Below are 17,200 nucleotides of genomic sequence, written 5' to 3'. Positions count from 1 at the left end.
CTCTGTGCCCCCCATATAGTAGATACACCACCTCTGTGCCCTCATATAGTAGATACCCCACCTCTGTGCCCTCATATAGTAGATACCCCACCTCTGTGCCCTCATATAGTAGATACGCCACCTCTGTGTCCTCATATAGTAGATACGCCACCTCTGTGCCCTCATATAGTAGATACGCCACCTTTGTGCCCCCATATAGTAGATACACCCCCTCTGTGCCCTCATATAGTAGATACACCAGGATAAGCACAGGGGGCACAGAGCTGGTGGAGATAAGCACAGGGGGCACAGAGCTGGTGGAGATAAGCACAGGGGGCACAGAGCTGGTGGAGATAAGCACAGGGGGCACAGAGCTGGTGGAGATAAGCACAGGGGGCACAGAGCTGGTGGAGATAAGCACAGGGGGCACAGAGCTGGTGGAGATAAGCACAGGGGGCACAGAGCTGGTGGAGATAAGCACAGGGGGCACAGAGCTGGTGGAGATAAGCACAGGGGGCACAGAGCTGGTGGAGATAAGCACAGGGGGCACAGAGCTGGTGGAGATAAGCACAGGGGGCACAGAGCTGGTGGAGATAAGCACAGGGGGCACAGAGCTGGTGGAGATAAGCACAGGGGGCACAGAGCTGGTGGAGATAAGCACAGGGGGCACAGAGCTGGTGGAGATAAGCACAGGGGGCACAGAGCTGGTGGAGATAAGCACAGGGGGCACAGAGCTGGTGGAGATAAGCACAGGGGCACAGAGCTGGTGGAGATAAGCACAGGGGCACAGAGCTGGTGGAGATAAGCACAGGGGCACAGAGCTGGTGGAGATAAGCACAGGGGCACAGAGAGCTGTGGAGATAAGCACAGGGGCACAGAGCTGGTGGAGATAAGCACAGGGGCACAGAGCTGGTGGAGATAAGCACAGGGGCACAGAGCTGGTGGAGATAAGCACAGGGGCAAAGAGCTGGGGAAGGAGGGGGGATAAGCACCATGCACAGCTGAGGGACACCTGACAGACCCCCCCTCCCCGGAGCACTCACCGCTGCTCTGCTCTCCCTCCCTCCAGGCTGATGCAGGTCATGTGCTCTGGACCCCGGCAGCCTCCTCCTCCGGCCCCAGCTCTCTCTGCCAGGTACTGATGGTGTATAGGGGGCGCACCATAGACCTGTGATAATCCGGCCCTGGGAGCTATGGGGGAGAGAGCGGCCTCTTGTGGCCGGAGGCAGAATGACGCCTTCGGCCACAAGAGTTTTAGCAGAGCAGGAAGCTGATGTTTCCTGCTCTGCCAATGTGCGGGGGGTGCGGCGGGACACACAGGGGCTGTACCGGGACAGCGGGACGTGACCCCAAAATCGGGACCGTCCCGCTGAATCCGGGACAGTTGGGAGGTATGCCATAGTCCTCCTCTGCTGCCGGGCAGTCTGTGGGCGGAGCTTCATCCTGCAGGGGGACATGTTGTCCTCTCACTGATCTGCCTCCTGGGACCAGTGCAGCAGGCTTCCTGTTCCTCCTCTTCCTAGAGCCATGTAAGTGGGTTCGGCTCTCAGCAGATGTGTAGGTAGCTCGGGAGCAGGAGGGGGCCTCGGGCAGGAAGTAAGGGCTGTCCCCTGCGCTGCCTGATACTTTTTTTTATGCATCAGGCGGCCTCACAGGAACTGACAATCTGGTAACACACTTGTCTGCCAGATTGTCAGTCCGGGCAGGGAGGGCTTAGTGCATTTCTCCGAACTGGTTGTCATTTTCACAGCCTGTTCGAGAGAACTGCATAGTGACAGGAAGTGGTGAGGGGGGCCGGCGGGCCCCCCTAGCATAGGGGCCCGGTCGCCATGGCGACCGCTACGACCCCTATAGCTACGCCACTGACTATTACACATAGCGATGTGCGGTTGGTGCACTGTGATTTTAGGTCAGGACCTAAAAAAAAACCATCAGCCGATGATTGTTTCCTCGGCTGATTGTTGTCTGTATTAGGGCAGGTACACACTACGGAATTCTTGCGGACAATGTCCGCGGAATTCCGTCCGCTGTCCGCCCGCACATCTGGCATTTCCGCCGGCCCCATAGACACCATTCTATGGGCCGGCGTATTCCGCTATACGCTGAAAGAAGTGTCATGTCACTTCTTTTAGCGGGTCGCGGAATATGCCAGCCCATAGAATAGTGTCTATGGAGCCGGCAGAAAAGCGCGTGCCCGTGCGGGCGGACAGCTGACGGAATTCCGCTGACATTGTCCGCGAGAATTCCGTAGTGTGAACCCGCCCTTACACAGTGGAAATAGGCCGTATTGCACAGCCCGATGTGTAGTGTAAACAAGCTTGCAGAGCCTATTATACGACAATGGCTGCGCAGACTTCGTTAGCTATGTCCATGTGTGGTAACCTGGGGTTTCTAGGTGGAAATTGCAAAGGCAGGTGTCACAGTGGTCATGAGTGGTTAAACATTAAACATCTAAGGCTACTATTAGAAGATAACTTTGGAGTGAGTAAGCCCCTGATCCCCATCCACAGACTGGCAGACTTACCCTCCTGGGATCATCCCAGTCTTCCCCATCTCATATGAGAACTCAATTTCTGAGGTCTGCACAGAGTATGTATGTTACAGGACCTATATTTGTCACATACAATTACAAGAAGAGTATCACCTGCCTCAAAACTCTTATGTTCAGGTATTTTCAAATAAGACATGCACTAAATATTCAGTTCCCTTCACATAGACTACCGATTACTGAATACCCTCTTATAGGTGTTCTTCCCTCCCAGGGTCCCAAAGGCCTTGTCTCCTCACTATATACACATCTTACTTCGCTTAAAATCCCTAAAAACCCTCTACCAGCAGAGAAGTATTGGAAAAAGTACATCCCTTCTCTGTCTGATGATAAGTGGCAAGAAATACTGTATTCATATACCCAGGTGTCTCCAGCAGCTACTAATAGGATGATACAACATAATATACATAATAGCTACATTACGCCTATATCACATGGGTAGGATGGCCTCTGATGAATACCATAGGTGTCATCAGCCTAGGGCAGTTTTAGCACCTTATGGGGCAATGTCCATAGTTATACTCTTTTTGGGGGTGAGGTAGTAGGTATGCTAAAAGATATTTTGCTATTGCCACTTATATATTTGTTTGGTGTGGTACCAGAGGAGTGGACTCACCATGAGAGAATATTCTTGAAAGAATCTCTATTTTTAGCAAGAATGACAATAGCCCTTAGGTGGATGGACCGGAGACTGCAAACTTGCAGGAAGTTGGTAAATATAATAGAACCATTTGCACAAATCCTGTATACCAGTAGGGGGCACCCAGTAAAATTCCGGAAGGTGGGGGGGCTTGGTGTGCCCATTGGTGTGTTCTTCTAGCTTTCCCACTAGCACTTCTGGCACATCTCTGCAGTGACAGCCCGCTCAGCCAATCACTGACCGAGATGCAACTGCACCACAGCCAGTGATTGGCTGAGCAGCCTGTTACTTCAAAGACAGCTACAGAAGGTACACAGTGGTAAAAATAAGAAATCAGAAGCACATAGTTAACCCTTTACATCACTTTTCCCTCCAACTATGCCAAGTGCACAGGATAATCCACCTAGTGGTGAAAAAAGGAGAGTGCAGGACCTTCATTCCAGAGTATACCTAACAATAGTACAGATGTGCAGAAAAAGAACAGTGGCACACCCGCTCTGGGACATTGAGCAGGCTTGCTGTTGGTATACACAGTAAACCATACAGCTGCAGCTTAGCTCTCATTAACATCAATGTGTTAATCTGGATTATTTTTTTTTTTATTATTTTTTTTACCTTATTTGAGGTTTGTATTTATTTGGGATCTTATCTGGAGTTTATTTTGTATTGTAGGATTTTTATAGATGGTTTGTATGGATCTAGCCTGGGTGAACAAAGGTCACATGCACTACATGATTCAAACACATGGGGGCTGCGTTCACACTACGAATATTTCAGTCAGTATTGCAACCAAAACCAGGAGTGGATTAAAAACACAGAAAGAATCTGTCCACACAATGTTGAAATTGAGTGGATGGCCGTCATATAACAGTAAATAACTGCCATTATTTCACTATAACAGCCGTTGTTCTAAAATAACAGCAAATATTTGCCATTAAATCAGGGCCGTTTTAATACATTGGTGGGCCCAGTGCACAGCCCTCAAGAGTGGGACCCCCCCCCCCCCTTCCCTTTCGGCACAATGTATAATGTACTGAATTTGCCCCCACACTGTATCAAGAGCCCCAATACATACAGTAGTTACCTTATAACACTATTCCACCATACAGTGATTACATATTACATAAAAACTGCACTAAACAAAACAGAAAAATATCACCAATGATACCATTACATAATACCGCCCTAACACTACAACCCTATAACAGAGTGCAGTTACATCCAGTGACTCACCGGGGGCGTCTTCTCCGATCAGAGTCTGTCACCTTTTCTTTTTCTCTCCATCCAGCCTGGGCCACCTTGAAGTCTTCTCCTGGCTGTGAATCTTCTCTCCAGAATCTGCCAGACAAATATTTTAGGCTCCAACACATACAGTAGTTAGGTCCCTTGTACCCCTATACAGTAGTTACACCCCTCTGTACCCCTACATAGTTACACCCCTCTGTGCCTCCATAGTTTTAAGGTGTCCCTGTAGTATATAGACCCTCATGTGCTCCTCCAGTTATATACAGCCCTACTGTGCTCTCCCCCAATAGTATATAGCCCCCCTGTGCTCTCCAATAGTATATAGCCCCCCTATGCTCTCCCACAATAGTATATAGCCCCCCTGTGCTCTCCCCCAATAGTATATAGCCCCCCTGTGCTCTCCCCCCAATAGTATATAGCACCCCTGTGCTCTCCCCAATAGTATATAGCCCCCCTGTGCTCTCCCCAATATATAGACCCCTGTGCTCCCCAATAGTATATAGACCCCTGTGCTCCCCAATAGTATATAGACCCCTGTGCTCCCCAGTAGTATATAGCTCCCCTGTGCTCCCCCATAGTATATAGCCCCCTGTGCTCCCCAATAGTATATGCGCTCCCCCTCCCATATAACACTGAAAAAAACAAACACTTTTACTCACCTAGGTCCACGCGATTAAAGCGGCCCTGCATTAAATGGCGGCCATCCACTCAATTTCAACATTGTGTGAACAGATCCTTTTTGTGTTTTTAACCCACTCCTGGTTTTGGTTGCAATACTGACTGAAATATACTGACTAAAATATACATATACTGACTGAAATATACGTAGTGTGAACGCAGCCTCAATTAGGAGCTTCATCTATCTAAATGGATGGGACACGTTTTTACTGAATATTCTTGATGTCAAAGCTTAAACAGACTGTCAGTAGGTTTATGCTGTCTATCCAAGGGTAGCATAAACTAGTGACAGAGAAGCTGAACAGAATGATGTATCACTTACATTGTTCTGTGCAGCTGATCCAACAATATCCTTCTAAATATAATGGACAATGAGTAGTCCTCTCCATTATGTGCATGAGCCCAGTAGTCCTGGATATTTATGAGAAGCAGAAAACTCCACACACCAGCTGCTGATTGACAGTTATCTATCCATGCTTTATAAAGGCAGTCACCTGTCAATCAGCAGCTGGAGAGCAGGGGGAGGGGTGTGGCAAGAATCCAATTCAACTGTATATTTGGAGAACGGCTGAAAAAAATGATGTAAGTAATACACCGATCTGACCAGTATTTCTCTCACTAGTTTATGCTGCCTATTAAGGAAGCATAAACCAAATGAGATTCCCTTTAAGGAGAAAAACTGTGAATCAATTGGTGCCAAGAAGTTATACAGATTTGTAAATTACTTCTATTAAAAAAAAAAAATCTCAAGTCTTCCAGTACTTATCAGCTGCTGTATATCCTGCAGGAAGTGAGGTATGCTCTCCATTCTGATCCAGTGCTCTCTGCTTCCTTGTGTCAGGAACTGTCCAGAGCAGGAGAGATTTTTCTACGGGGTCCTGCCGCAGTCCCAAAATCATAGTTACTCTATACTCTATACTCATATGGTAAGTACCTCCTCTTTTCTCCCATTCTACCTGCAGGAACAATGGTTAGAGGTAACAGCATGTTCACACTTGTGTTGCTTGGTGGCCGCTTTCTCTGGTTTTGGTCCTGTGACCCCCTTTCCCTGCTTGTGCTCGCTTTGCGGGGCTGGTGTTCGCTGACCAGCACAGTGTTGTTTGGTTAGGGACTCATGTGTATCAGAGACCTGCACGTGGTACATGAGGCAATATGGTTTGATCAAATTATATACTAACTTCTGATGTTGGTTTTTAATGTAGCTGAACAAGCTTTCGTGTCAGCCAAGGGTGCGATGTGCAGCCATTTCTGTCCTTCAGGCTTGTGCATAGTTATTCTATAAGGATATGCTCACACAATGTACAGACAATGGCCATTGTTTGGCACTCACTCCAATGGCCATTGTTTTTGAGTGTTAAACCATGCCATTGTTTCAATGCACAACGGCCAGAAATAGTTGATGTATCAATTAATCCACGGCCATACCAAACAGTGTATGGCTGTGTGAACAGACATTTTTTGCTTTGATTTCAATACATTACATTTTTCTATGAAGAATGGCCGTTGATTTAATTACAAACAACGGAGGTACTTAAAAAAATACGTTGCTTGAACATAGGCTAAAGTATGTCAATAGGATATAGGATTACAAAAAAAGCCAGCAGAGCTAAATAATTTATTCATTATGAGTAGATGTTTGATTAGCTTACCTGCAGTCCTATGTAAAACCATAAATAAATGCTTCATTTTTAGTTTAAAGGTTAAAAGGCGTTATCCAGTGCTACAAAAACATGGCCACTTTTGTCTCCAGATTGGGTGGGGTTTGAAACTAAAGGTGCGTTTACACGTAACGATCATCATGCGAATTTGCGCGATAACGATCAAATTCGAACGATAATCGTACGTGTAAATGCAGCGAACGATCAAACGACAAATGAGAAATCGTTCATTTTGATCTTTTAACATGTTCTCAAATAGTCGTTCACAAAAAATTCGCAAATCGTTCCGTGTAAACAGTCGTTTTGCCGATTTAACCAATAAGTGAGATAGGCTTATGCGATCGCAAAACGAATTTTCCGTACGATATATCGTACTGTCTAAATGCTGATCGTTATGAAAAAATAATCATTACTTTGACATCGTTAACGTATGATCGGGCCAATTATTGTTTCGTTTAAACGCACCTTAAGTTCCATTGAAGTAAATGGAGCTTAATTGCAAACCACACCGCAACTGGAGACAAGTGGCCATGTTTTTGTAGCACTGAATAACCCATTTAACATCTATTTCAGTCTTGCCGTTTCTCAGTGTGTGTGTTTGTGTGTGTGGTGTGACTTCAACCAACATTTTCACCCCACATCTCATTGTACAACATTGCAAAATAATGAAAAGTCTAGCAGAGCATCATTGGTAGTTATACCTCTAACAGCCACTAGATGCCACCATTGCAACACTTTTCAGTCACATGCAATCCAAAGAAGATGCAGTGAAAATAATTTACAGGTCATCTCTGAGAACAAAGAGGGCACCTGTGGTTAGCACAACGTGGCAGTCATTTGTAGTGAGGAGCTGTGGTCAACTCCTAAGATTACTGGGGCACCAAAAGGCACTGGTGGGGGAATTAAAGACCTCATTGAATATGTGGATCACTTAGGGGCCTATTTCACGGAGCAATAATCGGCCAATTATCGGTCCATGGAGTAAATACAACAGTCAGCTAATCGTTGATATAGGTTTGAACCTATAATTGTCGGGTGCAGGCAGGCCTAGTGGTTCAAGGCTCCTGGTCTTCTGAGTAAGGTATAATGCCTTTGAATGTGAGAACAATTCATCTACTGTGGCAATACTTCCTTCCTTAGACTGAAGGGTTTTCCTATAAAGAGCAGACACCACTGCAGTATCTAGGTATTAGATAACATAGCCGAAAGACTTCTTGTGAATTAGACCTTATCTAGCAAGATCCCATCTCCAGTACAAGGACCATACAGCCACAGAGACAAGCGGCAGGAAAACAATCCTCTAGCAGTAGATGCCATAGCAATTCATTGGAATTTCATATTCTAGTTCAGAATACCTTTACACTTAAAGCAGATTCACACAACACAATCCGCATGAATAGAATGGAGCCTATGGGACAGGAAGATCTTCGCGCATGGAATGCGACTGAGCTTATCAGTGTAGATTCCGTAGTGTGAACGCACGCACATTTGAATTTGACTGGCTTTTATGGGCATCTGCCCAAGGTATGATAGCTCTCCCCCATATCAGACCAAATCATGTATTCTGCCTCTTATTGTAATGATAAATCCTAGGATATGAAACACTATGAAGTTAAGGGGTTTTCCAACACTTAATGAGGCCATGGGGACTGGTTAACAGGAACATTGATGAGTAGCCAAGAGGTCAGTCAGGTCATCACAGTTAAGTGACAGACATTGCCACATTGCAGTCGCCGCAGTGGTTGAAACTATACTTTGTATGCAGTCACCAATAGCTGCACAATGCTGCCAATCCCACTGCTATTGGTGAAGAGGTTGTACGTTTAGCTGCATACACTCCACCGCATGTGGGAACACAGCCAAAGGCAGGGGGGGGGGGGGGAAAATGGGGGAACCTGTCACCATGCTGGTATTGGAGAACTACAATTCCCACTATGCCTGGACAGCCAAAGCTTCAACTGTCCTGGCATGATGGGAATGGTAGTTTTGCAATAGCTGAGGGTCACAGGGTTCCCCTGGCCTAAGCCTTTCAATCATAATTAGAAGACTCCTTCAGAGATCCAAAGTATGAGGGCATTTTATATGGGTTTTCCAGCCTTAGAAGAACATGGCCACTTTCTGCCAGAGACAGCTCAACTCTTGGGGGGTTTAGCAACTCCGTTCCATTGAAGTGAATGGAGGTTAAGGTCAAATCACACCTGAAATGGAGACCAGAGTGGTGCTATCTCTGCAAGAAAGTTGCCATGTAATGGCACTATAATGGTGCTCACTCCACTTTCTAAACCCAGAGAATCAGGCAAGTCGTTGCATTCTAAAAGAAAAAGGGTATAGTTAATCCCTCAACTCAACCCCTTCCCTGTCATATGGTGTGTTTACACAGATTTATCTGACAGATTGAAGCTAAAGCCAGGAATGGTTTTGAAGAGGGGAGAAATCTCAGTCTTCCCTTTATAACCTGTTCTCAGTTTATAGTCTGTTACTGGCTTCAATGATAAATGTCTGTGTAAACGCCAAGATTGGGCAGGGACAAGAGCCATGTCCACACTACAAGGCGTTGTGTTTAACCTCTTAAGGATTCATGACGTACCAGTACCAGCCGCGCGGCGACCCCGCAATGAACCGCGGCAGTCCCGGGTGCCGCTTGTAGCCCGGGACTGCAGGTATTAGCGGGCACGGTCCGATTGCCGTGCCCGCTAATACAGTAATCAGATGCAGCTGTCAAACATGACAGCTGCATCAGATTACCGGACGCAGCATTTCCCTGGTGTCTAGTGGAGATCGCTCCTCCGGGACGTTATACCGGAGGAGCGATCTCCATTACTGCTGCCGGCCGGGGACTGCTCCAAGATGGCGCCGTCCCGGCTCGGCACTCATTTGTTTCCGGCTGCAGCAGCCGAAAGCAAACGAGTGCCGATCTCACTGATCTTTGCTGTATATCTATACAGCAAAGATCTCAATAAGAGATCAGAGTGTATATACACAGTACTAGAAGTACCCCAGGGGGCTTCTATATGTGTAAAAAAAACAAAAAACAAAGTGTTGTCAATAAAAAGCCCCCGCCCCTAATAAAAGTCTGAATCACCCCCTTTTCCCAGGTTATTAATAAAAGTAAATAAACATGTTTGCTATCACCGCGTGCGTAATCGCCCAAACTATCACATTCCTGATCTCGCACGGTAAATGGCGTAAGCGCAAAAAAAAAAAATACCAAAGTGCAAAATTGCGCATTTTGGGTCGCATCAAATTCAGAAAAAATATAATAAAAAGCGATCAAAAAGTTGTATATGCACAATCAAGGTACCGATAGAAAGTAAACATGGCGCAAAAACTGACACCTCACACAGCCCCATAAACCAAAAGGATAAAAGCGCTATAAGCCTGGGAACGGAGCGATTTTAAGGAATGTATATTTGTTAATGGTTAATTTTTTTACAGGCCATCAAATACAATATAAGTTATGCATGTTATATATCGTTTTAATCATAATGACTTGAGGAACATGCATAACAAGTCAGTCTTACCCGAGGGCGAATGATGTAAAAACAAATACACCCCCCCACACAAAAAAAGAAAAAAAAAAAAAAGAAAAAAAAAAAAAAAGACGGTACTTTACACAAATTCAGCCTGTCATTGCAAAGTACAGTTAGTGACAAAAATAAGGGCTCATGTGGGTTTCTAGGTGGAAAAATGCAAGTGCTATGGTCTTTTAAAAACGAGGAAAAACCGAAAACGCAAAAACGAAAATGGGCCCAGTCCTTAAGGGGTTAATGGTTGCTACTGAAGATAACTCAAATCCTTAAAAAGTTACTCAAGGCAGACTGAAGGGATCACACAGAAGTCTGTTTTCTTAGGGTACAGCTACCAGAGCAGCAGAACTGCAGATTTCTTGATACATTAGAGCATGGGTCTCCAAACTGTGGCCTCCAGCTGTTGTAAAACTACATTTCCCATCATGCTTGGACAGCCAAATCCAAAGCTTTAGCTGGCCAGGCATGATGGGAGTTGGTTTCACAACAGCTGGAGGGCCGCAGTTTGGAGACCCATGCATTAGACAGATCTTTTTAACTTTCAGTGTATTTTAATAGAAAAGTTTCCCTATCCAGAATACCCCTTTAAGTTTTAGAGGCCACAGTCAACAGCAACCACCATCTAATTGTGCATTTACCCTGAGATTTGACAGACTTTTGAAGCCAAAGCCAGGGATGTATTTAAGAGGCAAAATCTCAGTTTTCTTTATGGTAGATAAATCCCAGCACTCACGAATTAAATAATGCTTCTTTTATTATTAAAGTGAATCAAGCAGGTACATGAGAGGACGTCCTCTCATGTACCTGCTTGATTCACTTTAATAAAAGCAGCATTATTTAATTCGTGAGTGCCAGGATTTATCTACCATATTGACTGGGACCATTTCCTACCACGAGCACCACCACTGCCCGGAGTGCAGTCTTCTACTATAACTAGTCTTTTCTTTATAACCCGTTCCCTGTTTATAGCTTTGGCTTAACAAAAAAAAAAAAAAAAGTCAGAAATCTATGTAAACACACCTAATGTGAAGGGCTCTCACCCCATCAGCACAATGGTTAGGCACTGATGGCCCATTACCACTACTTTTGCTTAAGATCCTCATCTCTTGGCCATGCTAGAAAGGGGTAACAGTGTCTTGCTCTGGATGACCTGCCATGTAGGAGTATATGGAGTCAGGCTCCATAGACGTACATTAGAAGCTTGACTAATCATGTGACAGGTGGGAGAAGAATGTAGTTATCGAGCTCTCGGCTCATTCTCAAGATCGGAATGGATCTGGACACTCAGACCAGGCTGATCAAAATTTACACAAGGTTTTTTATGACAAGTATACTTTAAAGCACAAGTATACTTTAAAGCACATGTCAGACCTGCAGCCGTCCAGATGATGGCAATTGTAGTTTTGCAACATGTCTGTCATTTGTATTAATTTTGTTGAGACATTGCAAGTGTTAAAGGGGTTGTTCAGGCTTACAAAAACATGGCAGCTTTCTTCCAGTATCCGCACCACTCCTGACCTTTTTGCAGCTCGTTTCTATTGAAGTGAATCAAGCCGAACTTTAATACCCCACACAACCTAAGGACAGGGGTGGCACTGTGTTTACAAGTAGCTGGCTTCTTTGACCTAACTGATAGCAGCACTGACACATTGCACATGCAATCTAATACTTATGGTTATTTGGAGCTCCAAAGTGGTAAACTGCATAAAAACACTCCAACACCCCCAGTACATCATCCCCCTTATCAATAAAATCTTGCAGACAATAGGTTAACTTTTGTTTTTTGTTTTTATTTTTTTGTTTTTGATTTTTTTTTTTTGTTTTTTAAGTTTGTTTTTTGTTCTCCTTTTTACAGGCAATTTTATAACCCTTTCCCGGCCAGAGGGAGCTATGCCACGCACTGCCCTGTCCCAGTGGCTGAGAAAGGGTTGAAGATTTCCCCCAGCAACAGGATAGAGAGGAGAAATGTAACACAAATAAAGACAAATAAAAAAAAGAAGTTATTAATATTATTGGGGAGAACAAGACTGCTGTGGGAGAAATGCGACCTCGGGAAGATTCTGAATTGGAGCCGGACTGGCAAATGGAAAAAAAAAAAATTTGAGGGTGGAAAAAAAATTGGGGTCCTTAAGGGGTTCTCTATAGCTCTGCATCCCCTCAACCCCCTCAATACAAAATCCAGGAATAAAGAGGCCATTGTAGGAAGGGGTTGAGAGGGACTAGTCCGGAAATAAAAGCTACCCATACCACCCCATTCCACCCCCCCTGCTTGCCCCCACCCCCTATGTCGACCACCCCTTCCTCTGGAGCTCTTCGCACGGATCCCACCATAGTGGAATAAAGAGCAGGCAGCTCAGGGGCAGCCAGGCCGACGTGGCTGAGGGCTCAGGAGGACGTGCTGGTTTCCTTCTGTGATGGTTGGATTGCGTTTCTCTGCAGCCCCTTCTGATTTTCCAAATCTCTAAAGTGTTTTTCAACCTAAATAGAAAAGATACAAATTAGAATAAAAGTGACAGTGAGATGTGGGATACTGTGCCTAGGGATGACGCATCATATGCCTGTCGCACAACTTGTCCAGGAAGGAGTTCCCTATGGGTCAGTTTACCCACAGATTATCTGCCAGATTTTTGCAGCCAAAACCAGAAATTGATTTGAAGAAAAAAAAAAAAAAAAAAAAAAATCTGTCTTTCCTTTATGACCTGTTCCCTGTTTATAGTCCATTCCTGGCTTTGGCTGCAAAAATCTGTCAAATAATCTGTGTGTAAATAGACCCTAGGAATAGGCCACCAATGTGTGATAGATAACTGGGTGCAAAGCCTCAGACCAGCATGAAAGGAAGAGGTACCCTTAAATGTTCATGCACTATATACATTTTTTAAATTTTACATTTCAAATCTGCAGTGAATACAGTACTTTTGAATGTACAAACATACACGCACAAAGGGATGATGACTTACTATTTTGCGAACATGGCTTAGTGCGCTGCCTTCCTTTCCTTTGCAGTGCTCCACTTGGTAGGGAGGAGAGATAACTACCTCTTCCATAACTATTATATTTTTCTCTTGCCATTTACAGTCCTTTATCCTGTAAGAGAAAAATGGACAATGTTCATGTACAAATACAGAATACCTCAGGGACATTACAGACACATAGGAATTACCCTTCCAGCCCTGTGTCTTATATTGCGTGTCCAGCTGTAGTATTAGACTATTAAAGGTGCAGACACGGAAGTCTATGCCATCACTTGCAGAAGCCCATCATATTAGAGTAAATGCACTCTAAAAGCCTCGTTCAAACGTCTCATACTTCTGTCCAGATGTGCGAACAGACTACAGACCCATTAGTTTAAATGACCCATTACATGTCTGCATGTTGCAGGGCAGTGACATTTGGCAGGAGAAAAAAAAAAAGTCTGAGCATGGACTACAATTGTTGCAACTGGGATCACTATTGTCTAATGACTGGGTTAGTGGATTGCAGCTGTCCGTAGGGCTGTCTCACTATAGATCAGGTGAATGTAGACTAATGGTTAAAAAAAAAAATTCAGGATTTTTGCAAAAGATCACAACACTGATGTCCTGTAAACAATAAGCCACCACACAGCTCCATCCAAGGGGATATTAGATGGTATGGAGTCTTTGAGTGGGGGCACAGAAAATTGTGAAAAAGCAAAACACTACCGCATATAACATTTACATTTGTATTGTTTTATAATTCTCTTCTGATTTGTAGACAACTTACGTCTTATGAATAGTCTGGAATAGCTGCTGTCCATCCACCGAGACTCCAGCGCTGATGGCATAAGCCTGGCTCATCTTCTCTTCCTTCTCCAATCGAGCTCTGCTTGCCAGCTGCAGAACAAGGAACAAACATTCTTGAGGCAGAAGTATCGTGTTAGATTTACATCAACGTTCAGATGGCACAGCTTAAAGCGGCACCATCAGCAAGTTCGGGCCAGTGAACCTGCTGATATCCGCCAGCCGCTAACCATGGTACCTCAGTGCCATTCTTCATACTACTGTGGGGTCCGGTACTGTGCAGATTTTTGATAATTCCCGATATGCCAATTAGGCTGTTCCAAGCACATCCCGTCTGCGCAGAGCACCCGCTCGGCCCGCCTAGCCTGTCCTCCTGGCTCGCCCACTATGCATATTCATATATGTATAGTTAGGCAGCTTGGTACAAGCTGCTCCCTGCACAGATCCTATTACAGGGGCCGATGAGTGCCCAATATTGTAAACATACCAGATCGTCAGCCGTGCATCACTATTACATGACGCAATGTGCAGTCAGTGGTCCATGATTTTAGGTCTGGGCCTAAAGAAACGATCAGCAGATTAACATTTCATCGGCTGATCGTTGTCTCTACTGCACGGAGCAATCGGATGAATCGGGACGATTTGGCCAATTAACGCTCAGTGTAATAGGGCGCCTAGGAGTCTTCTGAATACATGTAACACCCAAGACCTAGGTGTGAGGACATTGATTTCTACAGACATATGTCGCAGATTAAGAGAATTTACTGTATTAAATAAAACCTAAGCACCAGCATCATATTACACAAGTTTTTTTCCACCTCAGAGGTGAAGTTGCAGTAACCCCAGTGGCTCACAATGGATTTGAATGTAGAATGTGTGAACACTTCCAAACAGATCAGTCAACTGCAGCTAGACTGCTTAGAAGCAGGGGTCTCAAACTCACGGCCCTCCAGCTGTTGCAAAACTACAATTCCCATCATGCCTGGACAGCCAAAGTGAAGCTTTGGCTGTCCAGGCATGATGGGAATTGTGGTTTTGCAACAGCTGGAGAGCCGCGAGTTTGAGACCCCTGGCTTACATTCTCCAGATATGATTTAACTATGCTCCACAGACCAAAGGGGAGAGGAAATTTACATCACTTACACCTGGGAAAGTGTAATACACAGTCCTATTAGATGAGTGAAAAGTCTGTGTGCACAAGCACCATTCTGCTAACTACATACCTTGCTAATGTTAAGGGAAGCTAGAGGCGGAGGGGTCTGTGTGCGGTCGTTCAGCACCTCTACGTCAGACACATACTGCAGGTTGAGCAGGAGGATGTCAGCATGGTTGGGTTTCCCGCTAGTCGATGGACACTCTGAAGGCATGGTGGTTAAGGAAAGCACAATATACACATGGCAGATAGTACAAAACTCAGAAATAAATAAATGCAGAAAAACTGGGTTGTAGCAGCTCCACAGCACTCGCAACACTGCATACAAGCCTCAGCCATTTTAATGGAGGAGACAGAGGGGGAGATTTATCAAACATTGTGTAAAGTGAAACTAGCTCAGTTGCCCCTAGCAACCAATCAGATTCCACCTTTCATTCCTCAGACTATTTGGAAAATGAAAGGTGGAATCTGATTGGTTGCTAGGGGCAAGTAAGTTTCACTTTACACCATGTTTGATAAATCTCCCCCATTGTCTCATTCAAAGACCTCAGACTCTTCGTCTGCTCCTATGGGCAGCCTATGGATTACACCAGAGACCCCTGCAATCCTTCACTCCACATATTTTAGATTCAGCCCCATCCATGTCAACCAAACCTCTTATAGACTAAGGATCCTATTATACAGCCTAATAGTTTATCAAGGGCTTGCATGGTCACCACATTGGCCAGTGATTGGCTAAGCGGCCAGTCAGCTCAGAGCGCTGGATAACAGAATGTGGACAGGTAATATATTACCCCATTGTTCAATCCTCAGCCGTCTGCCGCCATCACTATTTCACATAGCAATGCACGGTTGGCGGGAAGGAAATTTAGGTCTGGACTAGAGATGAGCGAACCTCGAGCATGCTCGAGTCCATCCGAACTTTCGGCATTTCATTAGCGGTGGCTGCTGAAGTTGGATAAAGCCCTAAGACTATGTGGAAATCATGGATATAGTCATTGGCTGTATCCATGTTTTCCAGACAACCTTAGAGCTTTATCCAAGTTCAGCAGCCCCAGCTAATCAAATGCAGATTGTTCGCTCATCTCTAGTCTGGACCTAAAGAAACGATCAGCCAATGATTGCTTTATCGGCTGATCATTGTCTCTAGCACACGGAGTGATAATTGACCAAATCAGGCCTATTATAGCTCCATGTAATAGGGCCCTAATGTTATGCCCTCTATTATAATAGCAAACCCTAGGTTATACAACCCCTCTATGCCAGTGTTCTTACAGCTGTTTTTGAACTACAACTCCCATCATCCCTTGTTCAGTTACAGCAACACTGTCCTTCAGCTGTCAGGGCATGATGGGAGTTCAGCTGTAGTTTTATGCAGGAGGGCCATAAGTCAGGTGCAGCCCTGGAGTAGAGGTACAGTATAATTTGTGGGTATTCCATCACTAAGATACCAGCTCTCTAATCCAGAACCCCGAACTACAACTCCCATGATGCCAACTTGGGCATGATGGGAGCTGAAGAGCCATGAAAACTGCCCCCCAACACAACTTGTGGCTCTCTAGTACTTGCAAAACCCCAACTCCCATCAGGCCTCACAGCCTCCGCATGATCGTTGTTTAGCAACAGCTGGAGCGCCCCAAGTTAGGGAATAGCTCTGATCAGCCAACCTCTGGTACCCCAACAATCATGAGAGGCTGTTCTTAAGTCTAGACCTGTTGTGGACTTGATGCGCCATAACATACAAACTATCAGACATCCAAAGTGACTATTTACTTTCCCATTGACATCTTATCTGTAAAGCCTGCCACAGTTTCTATGCGGCTTTTATCTGCAGGGTGTAAGATTTCTAAGTTCTCAATCATACGGCTGATTCTGAATCCACTATGGATGGTCTACACAGCATATATGCAGACCATGTGCAGCAGCCTTAGTGTTATCCCCCGCACAGCAACACCTCCAGCCACCCAGCTGTGCAGGAAGCAAGCCAGCCGCATTCACTTACAGAGTTGTCTGG

The 17,200-nt window shown here is 45.2% G+C and overlaps 1 protein-coding gene across 1 annotated transcript in view; it reads right to left on the bottom strand.

Annotated features, from left to right (window-relative positions):
• Nucleotides 1-12,541: 12,541 nt before the first annotated feature.
• The window catches only part of LSM12 (LSM12 homolog), a 7,518-nt gene continuing 2,859 nt past the window's right edge, over nucleotides 12,542-17,200 (bottom strand). Inside the window, exons 2-5 of the mRNA XM_069952736.1 lie at nucleotides 15,257-15,390; nucleotides 14,017-14,126; nucleotides 13,233-13,359; nucleotides 12,542-12,753 (exon numbers count right to left, since the gene is read on the bottom strand). Coding sequence (XP_069808837.1) covers nucleotides 12,661-12,753; nucleotides 13,233-13,359; nucleotides 14,017-14,126; nucleotides 15,257-15,390 — 464 coding nt within the window. The 3' untranslated portion in view covers nucleotides 12,542-12,660. The remainder of the gene's footprint in view (nucleotides 12,754-13,232; nucleotides 13,360-14,016; nucleotides 14,127-15,256; nucleotides 15,391-17,200) is intronic.

The sequence above is a fragment of the Dendropsophus ebraccatus genome, chromosome 14 (assembly GCF_027789765.1).
Source record: "Dendropsophus ebraccatus isolate aDenEbr1 chromosome 14, aDenEbr1.pat, whole genome shotgun sequence".
Lineage (NCBI taxonomy): Eukaryota > Metazoa > Chordata > Amphibia > Anura > Hylidae > Dendropsophus > Dendropsophus ebraccatus.
The sequence above is the reverse complement of the archived record's forward strand: the minus strand, read 5'-3'. Positions and strand labels throughout refer to the sequence as shown.